We start from the raw sequence: 20318 nt of genomic DNA on the forward strand, positions 1-20318 counted from the left end.
CTAGTGTCGATTTTGGGCCAATATCTCCATTTGTGGATTGCGAGAAGTAACTCATTTTGTCAGCACATCTCACATATATAATAGTATGCTTGACCTCACAAACAGACTGAGAGTCACACCACACATAATATAACTGAACAATTATTGTTCACAGTAATAGTAAGTTAAGCTAGATACATAATGAGTGTTCTGACAGTAACTTCCCATTCCCTCGTGCAGCATACCATGTAACGGTCAGCCGGTAGCGTGTCCAGCACCAAGGAGTGGTCATCGTCATCCCTCAGGTACACCAGGACCGGAGGGCTTGACTTGCTACTGTGACAACCCTTGCCGCCTGTGGAAACCCAGATCAGATGAATTGTACATAACAGCCTGCACTAAAAAATTAATTCCCATCTTTTTAGACAAACAAACATCCCTTGTCCCTTCAAATAAAAAACAGTAATCGGAAGTAAAAATCCAAGGCTTCTGATCTGTAACAAAGGAAGATACAGAAGGTCATTTTTTCGATCATCCATCAAAATTTGTTCATCTTAACCATCTTGTCATATAAGTATTCATATGCCCGTAGAGCATGCATCAGAATAACATTGAGTATGTACCTAGCTTAAGATTATTAATGTTTGTATTACTGTTAATTTATATTAGGCATGTGACTGTAAGCTTGTGTGTGTGTGTGTGCATGTTTTTGTGTGTTCATGTGTGTGTATGTGTGTGTGTGTGTGCGTGCGCGCGCGTGTGTGTGTGTGTGTGTGCGCGTCTATGTATGTGTATGTGTCTGTGTGTGTGTGTGTGTATTTGTGTACGTAGTGAAACACAAAACCAATGTGCCAGGATCTGGACAATAAAGATGTATTTTATCTTATCTTATCTTATCTTATATGTGACTTGGAATAAATCCTCTGCCTTTGACTATGAATTGTACGTGTTTAACGCCCCCATCGACACAAATTAGATCATTATCTGAGATGGGCTGCTTCGACTCTACCTGTCAAAGCTAACCCAGGAGAAGAGGGATACAATATCCCAGCACACGGAGATACCCAATAAAAATTCTCCCCACTCCCGAATAGAACTCAAATCTTCTGTGCACTCCAAGCAAGCACCTAACCATCACATCGCAGACCCCTTACTTTTGGTTAGTGTGAAACAATAACGCGAAAGTTGGAAAATTACATCCAGAAATCATTAAATTTTTGCAGGCTCTGGTGGCTTAGTATAAATATTGAAAATGAACCTCAAAAAAGACTTTCATTTAGCAAACTGAACTCTTTATGTTTGTAAAAAGCAAAAAGAATCACATCGACACATGAATGGTCAAGTAGACAGTGCAAGGAGAAAGTAAGGCAGACAGACAGAGACAACAAAGAGAAAGAAAAATAAATTGGACCTACAAATGGCATCCTCCAACCACTTGCAAAATCTCTTTAAAAAGTTGGGAAGAGGCAAATAAACCTCTGTCCCATCTCCATTGAGACTGGGTACTTAAAAAGTATATTGAAAAGAAGAAAGTAAACGCAATTACTTGGGAAACTCTGCCTCAGCATTTTAAAAATATTCAAGCAGTAGAGCTCCTAATCAGTGTAATTTGTTTTGAAAAAAACCCAGTGTGCTATGGATAACATTGTCTCAACATTTATATCCATTTTATGGAAGAATATTAGGAATCTATTCACATCTCCGAACTCATTCTACACATTTCACTGCATACTACATAAGCGATGCAACATCAGTGTGGATGGAAAGCAAGTAACTCTCATCACAGTAATGTTTGATCAAAGTTGACGTGTCAAGCTTTAAATTCCTTTATTTTTATCTATTATGTATCTTTATCTCACTTCAATTTAAATATTGCCTTCATTTCTTTCAACAATAAAAAAAGATTCAATTTGCCTGGGTTCAGGCTCCGATCATGTACATAAAGTTCATGTCAAATATTGAAATGCATAATACTTACTGGTGGCAATTTTCAGTCTCCCTTGCAGTGAAATAAATCTTTGAATGAAACGAATTACTATATTTCTTATGTAATGAACTTTCGTGTTTTGTTTTACCAAAAGCACCTTCTAAGTGCAATAACTTACCAAACCGGAAATAAAATCTCGCACTGTCCACTTCATCTGCAGAGAATGACTCCGTACACAGTTGTCGCTTTTTTCTACCGTTGAAGATCGCAGAATTGCCTTCATGAACAATCCCACAATCAGCACCGATGTAGCCATTCTCAATTTGAATACTGGAAAGAGAAAGGATGTTAACCTCAGAAGCATAACAACTACAATAAAAAAGCCTGAATAAATGAGTAACATCTTGCAATCCACGAATGAAGACAGTCAAAATTCTACACTGGGGCAAAATTCGTATGTTTTCAATTGATGTCATTTTCTTCAAATATCATGTCTTTTATTATTTCATACTTATAACTTGCACAAACTCCACCTATTCATTAGAGAAACCTTTTTCACAGGGGCTAAAATTCAAGAAGAAACTCATTTTGTCAGCACTCCTCACATCCTGATAATTTCAACAACAGAAGCACTCCTGGATCATTGAGTACTGCATTGAAAACTCATATTGACCCTACAAACAGAAATAAGACTTTCTTCTTTTCAATATATACTTTTTAAATACTGTACTAATTTTGCACAGGATGGCATTGGCAGAAGACAATATATGAAATGAACCATATAATAAGGTATCCTTGACCTGAAAAATATAAAAGAATTTGAGAAAAACGTAAATAAAATTCATCAGAAGAAAGAGAGGCGAATGGGGACATAGACCTCTATTTTAAAAAAGTAGAGGTGATATAAATATATCTTCCAGCTCGTTAGGAGCCATCAAATCAAGGAGCATATTTTTGCCAGCAAGGCTTCCTCCCCCCTTCCAGAGTACATTCTTCAATGAAAAGTGTGAATGATGTCAGCAAAAACAAACAGCCTGGTTTTGCAGCAATGCGTTGAATAAGAAAGGATTCATATTATTATTTTTACTGATCTTATTTCTGACTCTAAGCATGGAATTGGATAGGCTATTAATTCCATCCTTGTAACAGTTCTCAAACACTGAACTAAGTAGGTACGGGATTAATAAATATACTCAAAAATAATTTTTACAACTCAATCTATCTTTCAAGGACCAAGCGAGCTTGTTTTTCTAGCTCAAAAAGTAACATACATACCTTGTTTCTTTACTCTCAAAGGATTCTGTTAAGAAAGCATCAGCCTCAGAATTGAGAACATCAAGATCAAGGTCACGTGTCACAGCAAAGGTCATGCTCTGATTCCTGTCCTCAAACACAAAAGCATTTCCGTGCGACTGGCATTGTTTCTAGAAGAAAAAAAAGGAGAAATATGTAAACGACAATATTATTCTTTGAGGACAAAATATGTTTAATTGATAGATGTTTTTCACTCAATTCTCCAATTTTTTCCTGCATGTTAACATTCAGTAAGTCTATTATATTTAATCAATGAATAATGTCATCGAAATTCCTTCTTGTTTCAGTTATGATAAACAAATTATTTGGCAATATTTTTACTCTACCTTTGCTTGCTGTTGGCTTCAGAACAAATGTACAAGCAAATAGAATACCAGAATTTTTTCTGAAAAATAAACTTCTCCTACTTTTTAGATAACTGTTGAAAAAAAATAATGACTCTTGCATTATTTACAAATGATCAGCAACAAAAATACTTAGGGACCTCCTAATCGTTTTGAAACCGCTGTGTAGTTTATTATTTTCTAATCACATCGTTCCAAGAGCCTCTCTTAGTAATGTCATATGAAAGCTGTCGAGATTCTTTTCCTGATCTGAATGTGCAGTCCAGTTTTCCTTGAAGTTTGCTCAGAACATATACACTTTCACTTTATACCAAACTTTCTTTGATAGCTTTTCCAATCCCAGTATTTGACTCTTGACCAAACAGAAAACCTATCTGCTATACCTGAATATAGATTCTTATCATATCTCTTTTCACGTTTTAGACTTCAAGAAAAAGGATCACAAACCTAAAGCAAACATTAAAAATAAAATAGCTCATGTCTCTTTCCCTTCACGGGCTCCTGGCTCAGAGAGAGAAGACAGAAACCTTCATTACTAGTAACTTAAAAGAACTGGTAACTCAGAGGGCTTGCAAAGATAAGAATAGCCACATACAAACCTCAACATGAGCACCGGGGAAGAAGATCCAATTCCCGGGATCCACAGGGTCAAAATTCTCCACCAGATCCTGTGGGTTCTCCGCTGTGTTCACCACAACCACATTATCAATGGCCCAGCAGCCATGATAGGAGGTCTGAAATTATATCAAAACCAAAGATAATGGGAAAAAATGGAGGATGAAGGAACAACTGAAAGTACAGTAAAGACTTATGGTTTTGACAGCTGTGGTTGTATTCATCGCACAGTTGAACTCCTATATTGAAACTAGATCATCAATTTCTGACTTGTAGAATAATCCTAAAAACAAAAATATCTTACAAAAATGTGAAACAAATTCTAAATAGCTAAAAGTAATATAAAAGTCACTTGAAATAGAGTGGTCTTTCAGTGAGATGGTATTCTCAAAAAATAAGCTTTATACAGCATACCAAAATTAGAGGTTCATCAAAATACATAGCTTTGCTGTGACTGCCCTGACCTTCTGTGAAAGTTCTTAAAGTGAGTCAAAAAGTTCATAGCTTAAACAAAATCATATATCCTCCATTATGAGGAAATGCCTTTTGAAGAAAATGAAAGGCAAGAAATTCAGGGAATTCCACTTCCAGAACACACTCCTCTGACAAATTCAAATTTTTTTTAAAGGGCTAGGCAAGGCTGCAGGAGAATAAAATTTCTTTACAAATGTGTTCTCACTGGGATTTTTTTCATTAAAAGCATTATTCATTTTTCAATCACAGCTGAGGTGCCTTTAACCCTTCCAGCCCCATGTGCGTATATTTTCAGCAGCGCTTGTACCTCCCTCCGTCCCAAGAGCGTATATTCTCAGTTTCGGGGGGTACTGAATTTGCGCATTTTTCGAAATTAGCTTATCTAACTAAACTTTAATTTTCATAATATTTGTTCATTTACCTTTAAACAATGCTAGATGTTATTATCTAAACCTCATAACGAAGATACTACATCATTTTTTAGAATGCATGCCTCTTTTTCTGAAATATCGTTGTATTGGCTGGGACAGGGGTTAGGGAGTGCACAAACATGGCTAGGGCTGGAAGGGTTAAACTGAGAACCAAAAAAGAAAAAAGGAACCGAGGACTGCATTTCATGACACTCCAGCAAAACTCACACCATCAAACGGCTCATCTTGCTGGGGCCCATCATTGGGAATAAAATCAAAATTCAGTGTTGTCCCTGGAACTGTTGGGTCTATGAAGAATTCGGTTATCACCGGGTACTCCGAGGGTTCAGTGAGATTCTCAGTAGTGATCTCACTGGGTGGTCCTGTGGTTGGTGCAGTCGTTGTCCTTGATGATTCCTGTGATGACAAAGCTGGTGTCGAAGGTTCCCCTGTTGTTGTTGTAGTAGTTGTTGATGTAACAAGCGTTGTAGCAGAGGCAGGGGTGGTGTTGGACGTTGTCTGTTTCTTTGTCGTAGAGGCAGTCGAGTCTTCAAGATCAAACGAAACCCATGGGATTGTACGGCTTGCAGCAGTGACCATGGGACCAGCTTCAGTCACAACTTTATCCGTGGTTGTAGGAGAGTCTGTGGTTGATGCAGGCAAAGTCTTCTTTTCCCATTCTTTGGTTTCATATTCAGTAGGTATCACAGGTCTTGTTCCTGCATCAGTGGAAAACTTATTGTAAGATTTTGTGGGTTTAGGAGTCACTTTGGACGCCATGATTGGATTGAAAGAACTTGGATCACGAGATGGCTGGAAGAACATCAGACAAATTCCTTCCTGGCGAGCGGATACTGGTAGACTGACCACATGGGTCTCGGTGCCAGAACTGGTCGGTACCCTGAAGAAATGGACAGCGGTAAATGATATCAGCAATGTGGGACAGCACTATAAAGGCTGATGGTGAAACAGGGGAAACAATACAGGTGACACAGGGGCCTACTATAAAATTGGACTCTCAGCCTAGTCTGAGTTGAGAACTTTTAAGGCTCTCCATCCCATGCTATTTAGTAGTACTACTTTAGACATCCAACCTCTTTCCCTTTCTCTTGTTAATCAATTTCCTTTCCTCAATAGTTCTGATGTTTACATTATTCCTTTTTTTAATTTAAGAAACAACAACTTTTCTTCATGTAGAGTAAAACCAGATTAAAATATCTGGGATACCTACGGATGACACTTGTAACTATATATGTATACTTCTTTTCATGATAAATAATTATAAATACAGTTATTCTTTGTTCAAAAAAGGAATTTATTTTGGGGGGGAGGGCGGGGTTCCACACACACTTTTATTTTCAACAATGACATTTTCAGGTACTCTGTTTTTATCAAATACCAGACTATCTACTTACTTGACTTTTCCTATGGCTGTCCATCTTTGACAACTGTCAGTTCCATATGCAATCACAATGGCATTGTCAGGCTTGCTAGATGGGCGACATTTACCTCCTCCTGCACAAAAGGGACAAAAATAGAAAAGGGGATCAAAATAGAAAATGGAGTTGTAACAGACTTCTAGCTTAAGATTTTATGGCAATGACAAACTTTTGGACCAAACGGATGACACTTGTAACTATATATGTATACTTCTTTTCATGATAAATAATAATAAATAGTTATTCTTTGTTTAAAAGTATTTTCTTTGTCCAAAAACATTTTTTTTTTTTAACGGGCGGGGGGGGTGGGGGAGGGCGGGGTTCCACACACATACACACACACACTTTTATTTTCAACCAATTGTTGCTGAAAAAAAAGATCAGACAAAATAAATCATTGAGAAAAAAATTGCTTATACAACAACACTACAAAGTAATTTAACAAAGGCCAAAACCAAAGAATCAATCACATGAACCTTGGTTGCAGTATTACTGTCAATGTTGACATGGTGGTTGGTGAATCAAAAAGATCCTGATTTATTTTTGCTCACATACCACTGCTCTGAACATTTAATTCTTTTTATTGTTGCTGAAGGAAAAGATCAGACAAAATAAATCATTGAGAAAAAAATGATAAGGAGTTCCCTTATAGCTAAACTTTGACTGTAATATCATGATAGCAGAAATGTAATGGTATGGACTTCGACACAAAAGTAAAAAAAAAAAAGAACATTTTTATTACTTACCCAAGGAAAATTGCAAAACATGAGCTGAAGTCAAGTTCAGTGGAACTGTTACCTACAAAACAGAAAGAAATAATTATGAAAGAAATCATATACCACGTTATATTTTATTTATCATTCACAGCATTAAAAAAAAGACTGCTTTTGCAGAAGGTGATTAACATAATTATGAGGGCTCACTATGGTACTACACAGCGTTTCATAACAATGTCACGATAGGTCTCCATTTACCAAATTCAGATGTAAATCTCGGTATAATAGAAAAAGCATTCCCTAAATATACTGTGTATAAAAACATTAAAGGAAAATTTTTATTTTTGACGCAAACATTGAAAATGATATATCTAAAGTGGTATGCTAAGACAACAAAATAATGTGTGATTGATATCTCCAGAGGACACTAATAAAATCAGGTGAATTGAGATTGATGAGTTGTAGAGTCAGTACAAAAATGGTCACATCCAATCAAAAACTTGAAAACGAAACTTCTAGTAACACTGGATATAGGCAGGGGCAAAGCGTCTACATAATCAAATAACCACTAGTTCCCGTCCATGACTTGAGAATATCATCAGTCACATTCACCCACAGGTATAGGCCTTATAAATCTAAATAGCCATTCACAAAATCACCATTGAGCCTCGTGCAAAACACTCAATAGTGTTTAATTGCCACTTACTTATCTGCCCCCCCCCTCGGACCACTCTCATGAGCAGTCACAAGCGTCGATTGTGTAAGCTAATCAAACTGGTCGAGTCTACCTCAAAATGGAAAAGAAGACTGATTCTTAATTAACTCTTAGCCACAAAAGGCTAGATCAAGACAACATGAGGCTTCTTTTCAAAAGAAATTCAACATCAAATATAGAAAAATGTTTATCTTATTAATACCATAGAGAACCAAGAAGCAGAGTGACATACCAGTTCGCGGAGGCCAATGCTATCACAGAGAACAGCAGCGTTTCCATACACAATGCTACCACATTCCTCACTAATGCGACCTCCCTCAGTCCTCAACCTGGTAAAGCAAAAAGAAGGATCATCTGTATGTAGCGTGTATAAATCACTTGCATCAATATTGATTCAATACATGATTGTGTCAAATATCTATTTTAAAAACAAGACGCGCTTTATCATTTAAAGTTTTACTACAAAGAGGCATTTTGCTGTAATCCACTATCAAACCTTATCTACCACGCATCTTACACAAGGGTGGAGTCAAAATCATACCTGAATGAGAAATACACTACTTGGTTGCATACAATAGAGAACTCTTCACTCTTCTCTAAAATGTGTCTCTACAGCCCCGGAGCACACAAAGGAAAGTTTTTACGATCACATAGCTGCAAGTATGCAAATGAGACAGTTTGTCCCTCTTTAGTGCCAAGAGACATCATACTTCCCAATCTTGCAAGGAGCGAACATTTTCCTAGTGTGCGTGGGGCCAAGTGAGCGAAGTTTTTACATTTCTTTCAATATCCAAGTAAATTTCAGGTGGTGTGCTATGAAACTTTCTCCTCAGATGAATTTCAAGTGGTGGGCATTAAACCTTTCTCCTATAACTTTTGCTCTACAAGATAAAGGCTTATCCAAAATCCCTGTTTAGCTATAAGTGTTTTTTAGGACATAAAAACGTGGACTCACTTCAATATTCAAAGGCTGTTCAAAATTACCTATGTAAGGTCAAGTGTAAATACAGATAGATCTCCTTGGGAAAAATTCAAAATGTTAACCTTTTCTCCTAGTATCTCATGTACAGAACCTTTGATACTCAAGTACATGTACATCATACTGTGTTTATTTGACTGTTATCCAATAAAATTTGCTAAGAAAGAAAAACTCACCATAACTCTGGGTTGAAGTCCTTGGTGTCCCCACTCTCAAAGTCTTCCCTGAACAAAGCTGTCTCTGTGTGGATCTCTGCCAGTTCAGGTCGGAGGGGAGAGGAGCTTTCCTCTTTGGAATATACATTAATTTATTTTTCATTTTAAAAACAAGTTTTGATTCTTTATTTGCATCCATTTTACAGGGGAGGGGGGGATTTTTCTTGCAAATTCACTCAAAGTGTTAGGAGAAAGCAAGATGAATAGAGAAAAATGAGGAGGAAGAAAAAAGTAGAATCTATCAGTGGTATTCTCAAACCACCAGGACTCAGCAACATTCTCAGTTGCAAGAAACATGGATGTCTAATGCCAATAGGGTGATATTTTCTGTTCTGTACATGCATATTTCACAGCGACGCTTGTTAATAAAACAGAGGAAAGGCCTGCCTATAACAGAGGAACTGTAAGAAAAGGATTTTCTCCAGAGTCTGGAGGGGCAAAATGGAAATATAGCACAATTAAACTGACTTCTCAAATATTTTCCACATTTCTGTCTACATCCAACATCCCTTGCTGAGGAAAAAAAATCTATAGGCAATAGCTTTTGGCTGCTTGGACCGTGAGCCAAAGAATGACAGAAGAGCAAGTAACAATCTTTTTCGCCATCTTTGACAACAGCATTGCTTGACCTATGGCGAAATCATCCCCCCGTTAAATTAAAATTGATGCAGAAGATGCAATTTACTTACAACTCTGTCAATGTTTCTTCATCCACAGTTTTAAGAAACATAATATTCAAAACGCATGCAACCACTTGGATTGGTCTTTAAATTTATTATAATGATTATACTAATATATGGCATTTATAGGCATAAAAATAATATTTAGGTATCCTACATGTAAACTATGAAAAACAAAAAGAAATAAAATGCTGGTACCTCCTTTCTCACAGAGCTGCAAGACTGTGGTGTCTTTGAACAAAAGCTGCTGACCATGTGTGGCTGTGGCCCTGAGTGAAGAGTGGTTTAAAATAAGGTAAAAATTTTAAGTAGAAAGGACAGTTTATATTTTTGCATTTTTTTCAATCTATAAGCTCATAAAACTTCCTAATACTGTTGTCCAGCCTGTTCATCCCAATTTATTATCTCAGGCCCCAGAGGGACATACAGTGTGTGAAACTGTCAGATGCTTAGATGACATCATTTACACATTTCTAACCAGTGTCTGTGGTATAGCTGTTAGGCAGAAGACCTGAGCTTGATGATTCCCATGTAGGAGTTTGGAGGTAACAAGATGAAATGTTGGAAAGATCCTTCCTTAAATGGGGAACAATGAATGCAAATTGAACAACAAGAAAGAACCACAAGACAAAGAGAAATGCAAAAAACGGATAAATCAACAAATGGAAGAACACAGGAACATAACAATAAATGAATGAGAAAATGAATAAATAAATAAAAGAATGAATGTGAAAAAGAAAAGAAGAGTATTTTGAAAAAAAATAAATACTTACAAAAAGTTGACACAGCCAGTCCCAGAGGGTGGAGCCATCCATACAAACTGCAGGGTTCTCATAGGCCGGGGACTCACCTGGGAATGCACAACATGACAAAGCATGTTAACAAACTAGGTATCTCTCACTCTTTCATAATTATTGATAGTCTACTTGTCAGCCATACGTAGATTAAAATTGACTTTGAAAAGATAATAATCTTGCTGAGAACATATCACAGAAATGTTTTAAAAAAAAACAACAGCTGAAGTTGGCCATCAGGATGTAATCCAAAGCTCCTTTTGCCCTCCCCCCCCCCTCACCCCCAACATATCTGTGGAATAGTGGAACTCCCATTTTTGAAGGACATTTTACAAGTGGTGCGCCCCTCACCAACCCACAATTCATACAATCTTAAATTTTGTTGTCATTGATCCAGTGGCCTTAGAGTGTGCCCTTTGGCCCAAAGCCACGTTCAAAAGGTGGTCTTCAAAAGTTCCTCTTTGCTGTAGTACAGGGTATTGTCTTTGGAAGGGACAGGAGGGGGAAGCTGTCATCAGACTCTCAGTTTGGGACATTTGAAGTGGAGAAGTTAGATAGTTTCGTAGATATGTGGTCACAAAGAGAGCATTCTGGTGATTTTAACGGGTTCATTCTGTTTACGTAGTAATTTAAAGGTATGTGCTGTGTAAAGAGGCGAAAATATTGTTGTTTTCCCCCCCTTCTGTAGAGGGCTTTTATGCTGTCAGTTTGGTACATTAAATTGTGCATGATTGCCGTTAAATCAGATGTTTGTCAAAATTATTAAATCAAAGAAACTGACATTTTCTCACCCGCTGCCCAATTTTTATCTATTTCTTTTTCTAGCTCAACACCTTTTATGTCCATTTAAAAACACATTTCTGCATGGATTTAACAGAAAACATTGATCAAAGGCAAAAGAAATTATGAATTTGTAGTTTTCAAGGACACTCAACCTTTGAAAGTCACCAAACTTTGGCGGTCATTTTCTGTTTAATTTTACCTCTGAAATCAGACAATTGTAACTATCTTGACTTCTATGCTTGATGGGTATTTTTTCATCAAATGCCAGACAAATGAATAGGCTCTAAGATTATACTGAAAACTCAATAATCCCAAACATTGATGAATGCCTAAGTCCACAGCATCGTGACACAAATATGATATGGTCAGAGGAGTTAATTCCTTCATTACCTATATGACGTATGCAGTTAGTCATTTTTTCTTATATGACGAAGGAGTATAAAATGTGGCTGTGACGTACGCCGTTCGTCATGCCTTTCAAAGCACGAGGAACATGATGATAAATGCTGTTCATCAGAGGTTGAATTCTGCAGACTGCTTCAATTAGACGAATTTCGTAAAACTAATCGAAGATTCACATTAAGCGATATTCTTTTCATACAAAGAAATCTTTTCCTTTCAGAGATAGTAGTATTTACAGACAAGGTCTAATTATAGGAAACTGACCACTAAATCTGAATCCTGGGGATTCAAAACTGTGCCCAGAAAAGCACAAACTGACCCTGCGTCATGAAGGGTAAAGAGAGGACGAGACTTGCCTGGGAGTGCACAATGGAGCACATGAGGTTCTGCCCTCCTGTGTGCATGGTCCGGCCAAAATGGTTCCCCACGGTGCTTCCACCTTGTATGTCAGAGGTGGTTGTGTACAAACCAGTCATCAGGAAACTGTCAAATGTTTCACTGGATGAAATACTGACTGAGGACAAGAGAAAAGACAAAACAATAAGCACAAGTATACATTACATTGTTCTAAGACAACTTTGGAAAAGCGAAAAGAGCTTGCTGTTGAGAAGGAATTTTAACTTCACAAAACAAGCTCTTTATTATTACAGGCTAACTCTTCATCAGTTAAGAATGAAAGCAAACAAATGTTAGCTCAATAAGCTCAGACGGCATCATGCTGGACTATGGAGCGGACCGCTCTGGTTTGAATTGCAGACTAGGCGTTCCTCAACATGGATTGTTTTGTGGAGTTTAAAAACTCTCAACTCAACTGGCTTTCCGAGATGGACATTAAATTTAGAGGTCACGCCTCTTAAATAACCGAACAGTGTTGATAGAGGCATAAAACCCATACACTTACTTTCCTTTACTTACTCTGGTAAAACGAGCCTGGCTCGTAGGCGGTCGGGTTTCCGTCAATGTGTACGCCGAGCACCACATCTCCCTGGTCCAGGCCGTAGTTCTGCGAGTTGCCGTGGAAGTTACAGAGGAAGAAGAAGGGCGACAGGTGCGGAACCATGCCCTGGGTGGGAGACACCCACACTGCTACCAGCCACACCAGGCTCAGTGCCGCAGCGACTGAACATACTCGGTGGAAACCTGAAGTGGCAAGGAAAACAAGACAGAGCACAGTCAGAGATGAGGTAGGAAGAAGGTGGTGGTGATGGATTGGACATACTCTCAGAAAGTCAGGCGATTGCATAAAAAGGAAGGCGTTAGTTTAGCTTTAGTAAAGGTTTACGGCGCTCGCAACTGCATAAGGTCATATGAGCGCCAGAAGATTAGAGGTGTTACAAAAGAGTAACAAACATAAAAAAAGAAGGGGAGATAAGGACGATAGATGTTTAATAGGAAAGAAGGAGCAAGCCACACCAGAGCAACCGCCAACCACCCACAGGAAAGGTGTTAGAGATTGGAATCCACAGAGAAAAAGACTGCATGAAACCCGGAGAAGAGTCACAGAAATTGATGTGCAGAAAAGTGGAAAGACATGGAATAACATCAAGAGGCTAACCTTGGCTAGGGAAAGGTGGAAAGTGTTTGTTCGTGGCCCATACCCTGATCCAGGGTGAGAAAGGCAATGATGATAATGATGGAAACCTGAAGAGGGATTGTTAATTACATGGAGTAGTGTTAGCAGACTGAAGAAAAGGATAAGATTGACAAGATGGCTGGGGAACATGAATCAAAGTCGGGTATTATGCGTGCAGGAGCAATTCATCTAACTGCAATATCACGGACTCTGGTTTTAAGAACAACAACCTTTGAGTTTTGAAATGAGCATAAGTCATAGGAATGTATTAGAGAGACAGGGGAGAGAGAGAGAGAGAGAGAGAGAGAGAGAGAGAGAGAGAGAGAGAGAGAGAGAGAGAGGGGGGGGGGAGGGGAGCGAGAAAGGAGGGTGAAGGGAGGGAAAGAGGAAGGAATAGAGAGAGGGAGAGAGTGATTAATAGATAGCTAGATAGATAAAGAGAGAGAGAGAAACACAGAGAGAGAGAGAGAGAGAGAGAGAGAGAGAGAGAGAGAGAGAGAGAGAGAGAGAGTAGGGAGGATACAGTCATTTGTCTTTTCATTTCTCTTTGTACCCAGAACTAACAGGGCAGTTTGACTAACGAAAAACTCAACAAACAAGGGATGGGACAAGTTCACACCTACTCAGACTTGAACCTCAAATCTTCCCGTATTGGTCAAGTTTGTTACTAACAGTACCCCAAGCAACCGGCAGTTATCACCCCGTCCCCTAAAAAAAACCCCAACATAATAAACGTAAAATAAAAATAACAACAAAACTTTGATCGTGGTTCAAACTTGAAGATCTTCGACACCCCCCCCCCCCAAAAAAAAAAAAAAAAAAAAAAAAAAAAAAAAAAAAAAAAAAAAAAAAAAAAAAAAAAAAAAAAAAAAAAAAAAAAAAAAAAAAAACAACAACAACCAAACAGCAACAACAACAAACAAACAAACAAACAAACCAAAAAACAAAAACAAAACAAAACAAAAAATTTTTAAAAACAACAACAACAGAATACGCCAACGTCTATGGAAGGAGAGCAAATTTAGAACAGAAAATTATAGAAGGATCGGTAAGACAGGGAATCTGCAGCTACAATCCCCCTATTAATTAACGAAATATACATTTTAAAAAACCCCAAAAACAGCACAACAACAGGTTCAACATGTCTGAAGGAAAATATAATATATTGGCCAAACACACGACAAAATGATTATTTCAAGGGTGCTGTGGGTGCGTGAAGAAAAAAAAAAAGGGGGGGGGGCGAAAAATAGATTGAATACACACCCAGAGGGGGAAGCAATTCCAGAAATGACAGGACAACAGGCAGCTGAACATTTATACTCAGTTGAGGCAAGTGTGATCTTTACATTAGAGTTAAGCGCTTATCACACGTTCAGTTAAAACTGACTGATGTCCTTCATCTTTGTGATAAGAAAATAATACATGATGCAAACTAGGTAAAAGTACTAATAACTTCTTTTCAGTGACCTTCACAATTTAGCAAGAAAAAGAACTATCCGTGGGTCATTGTTTGTTTATTTTGATACTCTGATTCCAAATGCATAGTATTTTAAGAGGGGACTTAGTTTTCAAAAAGATCATAAACGAATTATTTTTTAATCATCGGTGGGTCGCACGCGTAGAAGACAGGCCGGATGCACACACAATTTTTTTTTTTTTTTTTTAAATCAGGCAGTGCCAGATAGATGTTTGTTGTGGCCAGTCGGTTGGATGCTGTGATCCGCAATGAACATAAAGTCGTTTGCGATTGAACCTCTAACCACTAGCTAAAGAAAAGTCATTCTGGTCTCCGCTGGCTGTGATGCACCGGCTATGCACCAATACGTGTACCAAAGTACATTTCGTGTACATTCTCATCTCTCATCTCCTTCCCCCCAGCGCCCATTAGGGGATCAATACGCAGTGCCCATGGGGGGGGGGGGGGGCAATTGGGGGAATCGGTTCTCCACTTCAAACTGATCGGCAACCGATCACCCGACTCGCAGCCTGAAAACAAAAGCGTTTGTTTTTGAGACCGCGAGTCGGGCGATCGGCGATGGGTTTGTGCCACGATGGTCGCTTTGCGCCCTCAATCTGGCCAGCCCCCGCCTGCTAACCTATCGTCAAAATGGGCACAAGGGAGAATCGGATTATCAACGCGTATTCAACGCGTAGAGTGCCAGTTATACTACAGATTACAGCATAGCCAACTTTTCACCCCCCCCCCCTCCCGATAAAAAAACAACAACCAACAAACAAAACAACAACAAACAAACAAAAGAAACAACAAAAACCACACCAATAAATCCCCCCCACCCAAAAAAAAAAAATATATAAAAAATAACCCCAACAAAAAACAAACCCCAACACTTTTCATAAATGCTGTCTTGAAGGTTCATAATTTCTCTTCCGCATCGCCAGTTCTGTGAGGAGCAATACTGGGAAATAAACAATAATATTTTTTCCCTGATACAAAAACGAACTTCTATACTCAGACCCTCAAAAACATATTTAATTTAATACGCTTTTTAAATACTGGTGGGCAGATATGCTACAACTTTTCAATGCTTAACAGACAGGAACTGAAATACTGGAAGGGGGGGGGGATGTAGCACTGCCAGCCAAGTATCAACGACATTGAACAGCCGGATATTTTACGCCTATCATCTTCTTAAAAAGCAGCCGACGCGAGTGTGAGTACTTGTAGTGGACATATTTCAGAGTTCAGTTTGTCTGAAGGGTTAGGGAGGCTCTTCATCTCATACTGCTGCAAACTGGCAGGGATGAATTTATTGTGAAGTCCCTGCCTCTATAATATCCACCATAGACACAATCTTAACAGAGCCACAGTTGGTTCTGTTTCAGGACAATCTTTCAGAGACCCAACAACGTTTCTGGGCACTTCGTTAGCTCACTTGGTACCATGGTGGACTAGCCTAAGCGGAGCCAGATGATGGCCCCGGTTCCTATCCCAGACTGAGTATTCTTGAACTCAGGTCGTTTTGTGGAGTTTTCAGGGCTCTTAGCACATTTGGGTCGGTCCTACCAGAGACGGGCATTAAATTCGGAGCTCCCGTCTGTTAAGCCTATCCGTACGCCCTGGGGTGATTTTTGTATCCCCGGGATTGTATTCTCCACCTTTTAGAATACGTCTAGTACGAAGATCTCTTTGAAACTTTCAGTATTTCTCAAAAAATCATTTTGACAGACTGCTATGCAAAGCGTAACGATCGGATTAACGAGTTCATTCCCGGAATCTGAACGATATCAATTTACACCAGTTTCAATGTGACATTCGTGATGCTCTTGCTATTAGTTCCCCTTTTAACATAGAAACCCTCAATACCATCATGATGAATATTTTAGATGATCATGCTCCAGTTAAAAAACGAAAATTATCTCATCGACCTGTTGGTAGGTGGTTTAATTTAGAAATAAAGGATGCAAAAAAAGAAAAAAGACGAGCGGAAATAAAATGGAGAAAAACACGACTTGAAGTGCATAAGGGAATATTTATTACTATGAAGAATTCTGTTAGTAAAATGATTACCAAGGCCAAGCGTACTTTCTTTTTTGTCAAAATTTGAAAATGTTAAAACTTGTAAGGAACTTTTTGACGTCTCTAGTGAACTGCTTGGCAACCAAAACAGAACAATATTACCCCCTGGCACCGATAGAGATCTTTGTAGTAGCTTTTCAGACTTTTTTTTCTCGAAAAAAATCACCTCCATCAGGCAAGAGCTCTATAAAATATGCACAATTGCCCCAAATTACCATCAGTTTAAGGGACTAGTCATCGATTATTTTACTCCAGCAACGGAAGAAGAAATCAAAAAGATCATATTAGATAGTCCATCAAAAAGTTGCGCCTTAGACCCCCATGCCCAGCAGCCTTTTAAAAAAATGTTTGCATGAACTTCTTCCACATATCACCCAAATTGTAAATGATTCTCTCCTCACAGGCATAGTACCAAATTGCTTTAAGACAGCACATGTCCTTTTGAAAAAATCTGGACTTGATGAAAAGGACTTCACAAATTTTAGACCAGTTTCAAATCTTTCTTTCGATCCTATCCAAAATTCTGGAAAAAGTTGTATCTAATAGACAGTTACATCATATTAAAGCAAATAATCTTAGCGAAGTCTATCAGTCAGCATATAAGGCACACCATAGTACCGGGACAGCGTTACTTAGGGTCTGTACTGATATTTTAAAATATATTGATGAAAAAAAGGTATGTCTTCTTACTCTTTTGGACCTTTCTGCTGCATTCGATACCATCGATCATGACATTTTACTCGAGAGATTAAATACTACTTTTGGCATAAAGGGTACTGTCCTGCGATGGTTTGAGTCATATTTTAAGGATCGAACACAAGCAGTTGTGGTTGGAAGCACGTGTTCTAATAATGTTTTGCTTAGATGTGGTGTTCCTCAGGGGTCTGTTCTTGGACCTGTCTTGTCTACAATGTATACACAACCTATTGCTGATATTTTAAGACATTATGGCATGAATTACCATCTTTATGCTGATGACACTCAAATTTATAAGCCTATTGATTTCGATCAAATACCACTTTTAGTCGACTCTACTGAACAATGTACTAGAGATTTAAAAATATGGATGACAAGCAATAAATTGAAACTAAATGATGACAAGACGGAAATAATGTTGAGTGGAAGTACAAAAGCCATTAAAAATCTCCCAGAGCTACAAATTGATATTAATAACCATACCATTCGTTCAAAAAGAAGTCTAAAAAATTTAGGGGTTCAGTTGGATTATGATGTGTCTATGTCCTCCCAAATTAACCAGCTCAGCAAAAGTATTTACTTTCAGCTTAAGAAAATTGGCAGTGTAAGAAATTATTTAACTAAAGCAGCAGCCAAGACACTTGTAACAACACTCATTTAATCAAAGTTAGATTTCTGTAATGCTATTTTGTCCGGTTTGACATCCGAAAAACTATCAAAGTTACAAGTACTCCAAAATCACGTAACACGTAACACCAATTCTGAAAGAACTACACTGGCTGCCAATAAAAGAAAGGATCAAATACAAAACTGCCGTTCTCTGTTTTAAATGTATAATTGATAGTGCACTTTTTTTTTATCTTAAAACATTCCTGGAATTATATCATCCACCTAGAGCCCTTAGATCAGCCTCTGATAATCTAATTTTTAAAACTCCAAAACAAAATTACAAAACATACGGCGAGCGTTCCTTTTTGTTCTTTGGTCCCCAGGTATGGAACGAACTCCCATATAAAATAAGATCTGCCCCAACAATTTTCATTTTCAAAAATCAACTGAAGCATTTTTTATTCACGAAAGCATACCTGTCATAACGATATATATGCATGTGTATGCCAGACTGTGAGACTGAAGAAATAACGTGTGAGAATGAGAGAGAGAAAAAGAGAGAGATAGAGAGAAAAAAGAGAGAGATAGAGAGAGAAAAGAGAGAGAGAGATAGAGGGAGGGAGAGAGAAAGGGAGAAAGAGAGAAAGAGAGAGAGATAGATAGAGAGAGAGAGAGAGAGAGAGAGAGAGAGAGAGAGAGAGAGAGAGAGAGAGAGAGAGAGAGAGAGAGAGAGAGAGGGGGGGGGGGGGAGAGAACGGAAATGTTTTTCTATCTTTATAGAAATAATGTTTTAATGAATGTTTCTAGTTACTCACATTTCAACTTTATTGTGACCGTTCGAGAATTTTTATTGCATTGTATACCGGTATTTTTAGTGAACACATTTTCAACCTCAGTGCGAGACTTTTTCTCATATAAAATGTTACACATATGCATTTACATTATATGTATAATACTTTGTTTTACGTACACACTTGTCGATTAATTTTTAAGATGTGATGTCTTTTTCGTTGTAATGCGCACTGAGCATCTTTTAGGAAATGGAAATGCGCAGTATAAATGCTTTTTATTATTATTATTATTATTATTATTATTATTATTATTATTAAATTTTTTCTTTGGAAAGTGGTGGTATAGATTTCCCTACGTCGTATGGATACGATAGTAAAACACGATGTACGGATAGGGTTAAATAACCTAATAGTGTTGACATGGGCGTTAAACCCCATACGCTTACAATGTTTCTGTATCTAGAGAATAAAGCCTTATCTTTTATCTCTTCTCTCTGAGACAATTAAGGTCTGCACCAGCTTTCTGCAAAAACAAACTTCCCACCATAAACGTTGGTGCACTGCCGCGGCAACTCCTGGTATACTCTCGTGCGGCTGTAGAGCTAGCTATGGTGCACTTCAGCCTTTCATCTAGCAAACATACACATGTCAACACTATAATTCACCCATGCTTCTGTTTTGTTTAAGTAAGAGGTTTTTTAAAAATGCACTTGCAACACAATTAGGTGATGTAAGTGCCGAAAATTAGGGGTGTCACAAGAGAGTAACAAAAACAAGAATGAGGAGAGATAAAAGAACGATTGACATCCAATTTTTCAGACAGAGTGCCGTTTATACCACAACATAGCCAACTTTTCAGACAGAGTACTTTACGTGTCATTTATACTACAGCATAGCCAACTTTTCAGACAGAGTGATATTTAAACTACAGCATAGCCAACTTTTCCAAACCAGAAAAAAACACTCTACAAAATTAGCAAACATCACCAGAACATCCGCCAATCACCCACTTCATTCCAAACAAATGTATTTCAACAAAAAGGGCACCATAAAAGGAATGTAGGGCCTACCCCCCCCCCCCCCCCCCCCCACGAAACAAGTAAAATTATAGAAAGAAAGAAAGAAAAATATATTAAATTTTCAAAAAAATTTATAACACAACAGGAACAATACATCCACGTAAATACACGCACGAAGGATAAATACGGGTGTGAAAGTAGTGTCAGGGTGGGGAGGTTGAGAGTTCGGTTATAGCTGTTTGTCTGTCTGTCTAAATGTCCGTCTCTTCTCACCCCTCCCCCCTTCTCTCTCTCTCTCTCTCTCTC

General features: G+C 38.1%; 1 protein-coding gene across 1 annotated transcript in view; it reads right to left on the reverse strand.

Moving 5' to 3' along the window:
• The window catches only part of LOC101846046 (reelin), a 93912-nt gene that overhangs the window by 66800 nt on the left and 6794 nt on the right, over positions 1-20318 (reverse strand). The window contains exons 2-14 of the mRNA XM_013083040.2: positions 12702-12926; positions 12143-12300; positions 10581-10657; positions 10006-10076; positions 9089-9200; positions 8166-8262; positions 7249-7300; positions 6479-6578; positions 5292-5964; positions 4164-4298; positions 3182-3330; positions 2085-2236; positions 225-334 (exon numbers count right to left, since the gene is read on the reverse strand). Coding sequence (XP_012938494.2) covers positions 225-334; positions 2085-2236; positions 3182-3330; positions 4164-4298; positions 5292-5964; positions 6479-6578; positions 7249-7300; positions 8166-8262; positions 9089-9200; positions 10006-10076; positions 10581-10657; positions 12143-12300; positions 12702-12926 — 2111 coding nt within the window. The remainder of the gene's footprint in view (positions 1-224; positions 335-2084; positions 2237-3181; positions 3331-4163; positions 4299-5291; positions 5965-6478; positions 6579-7248; positions 7301-8165; positions 8263-9088; positions 9201-10005; positions 10077-10580; positions 10658-12142; positions 12301-12701; positions 12927-20318) is intronic.

This window comes from Aplysia californica, unplaced genomic scaffold (genome assembly GCF_000002075.1).
Source record: "Aplysia californica isolate F4 #8 unplaced genomic scaffold, AplCal3.0 scaffold00010, whole genome shotgun sequence".
In the NCBI taxonomy this organism is placed as follows: Eukaryota; Metazoa; Mollusca; class Gastropoda; order Aplysiida; family Aplysiidae; genus Aplysia; species Aplysia californica.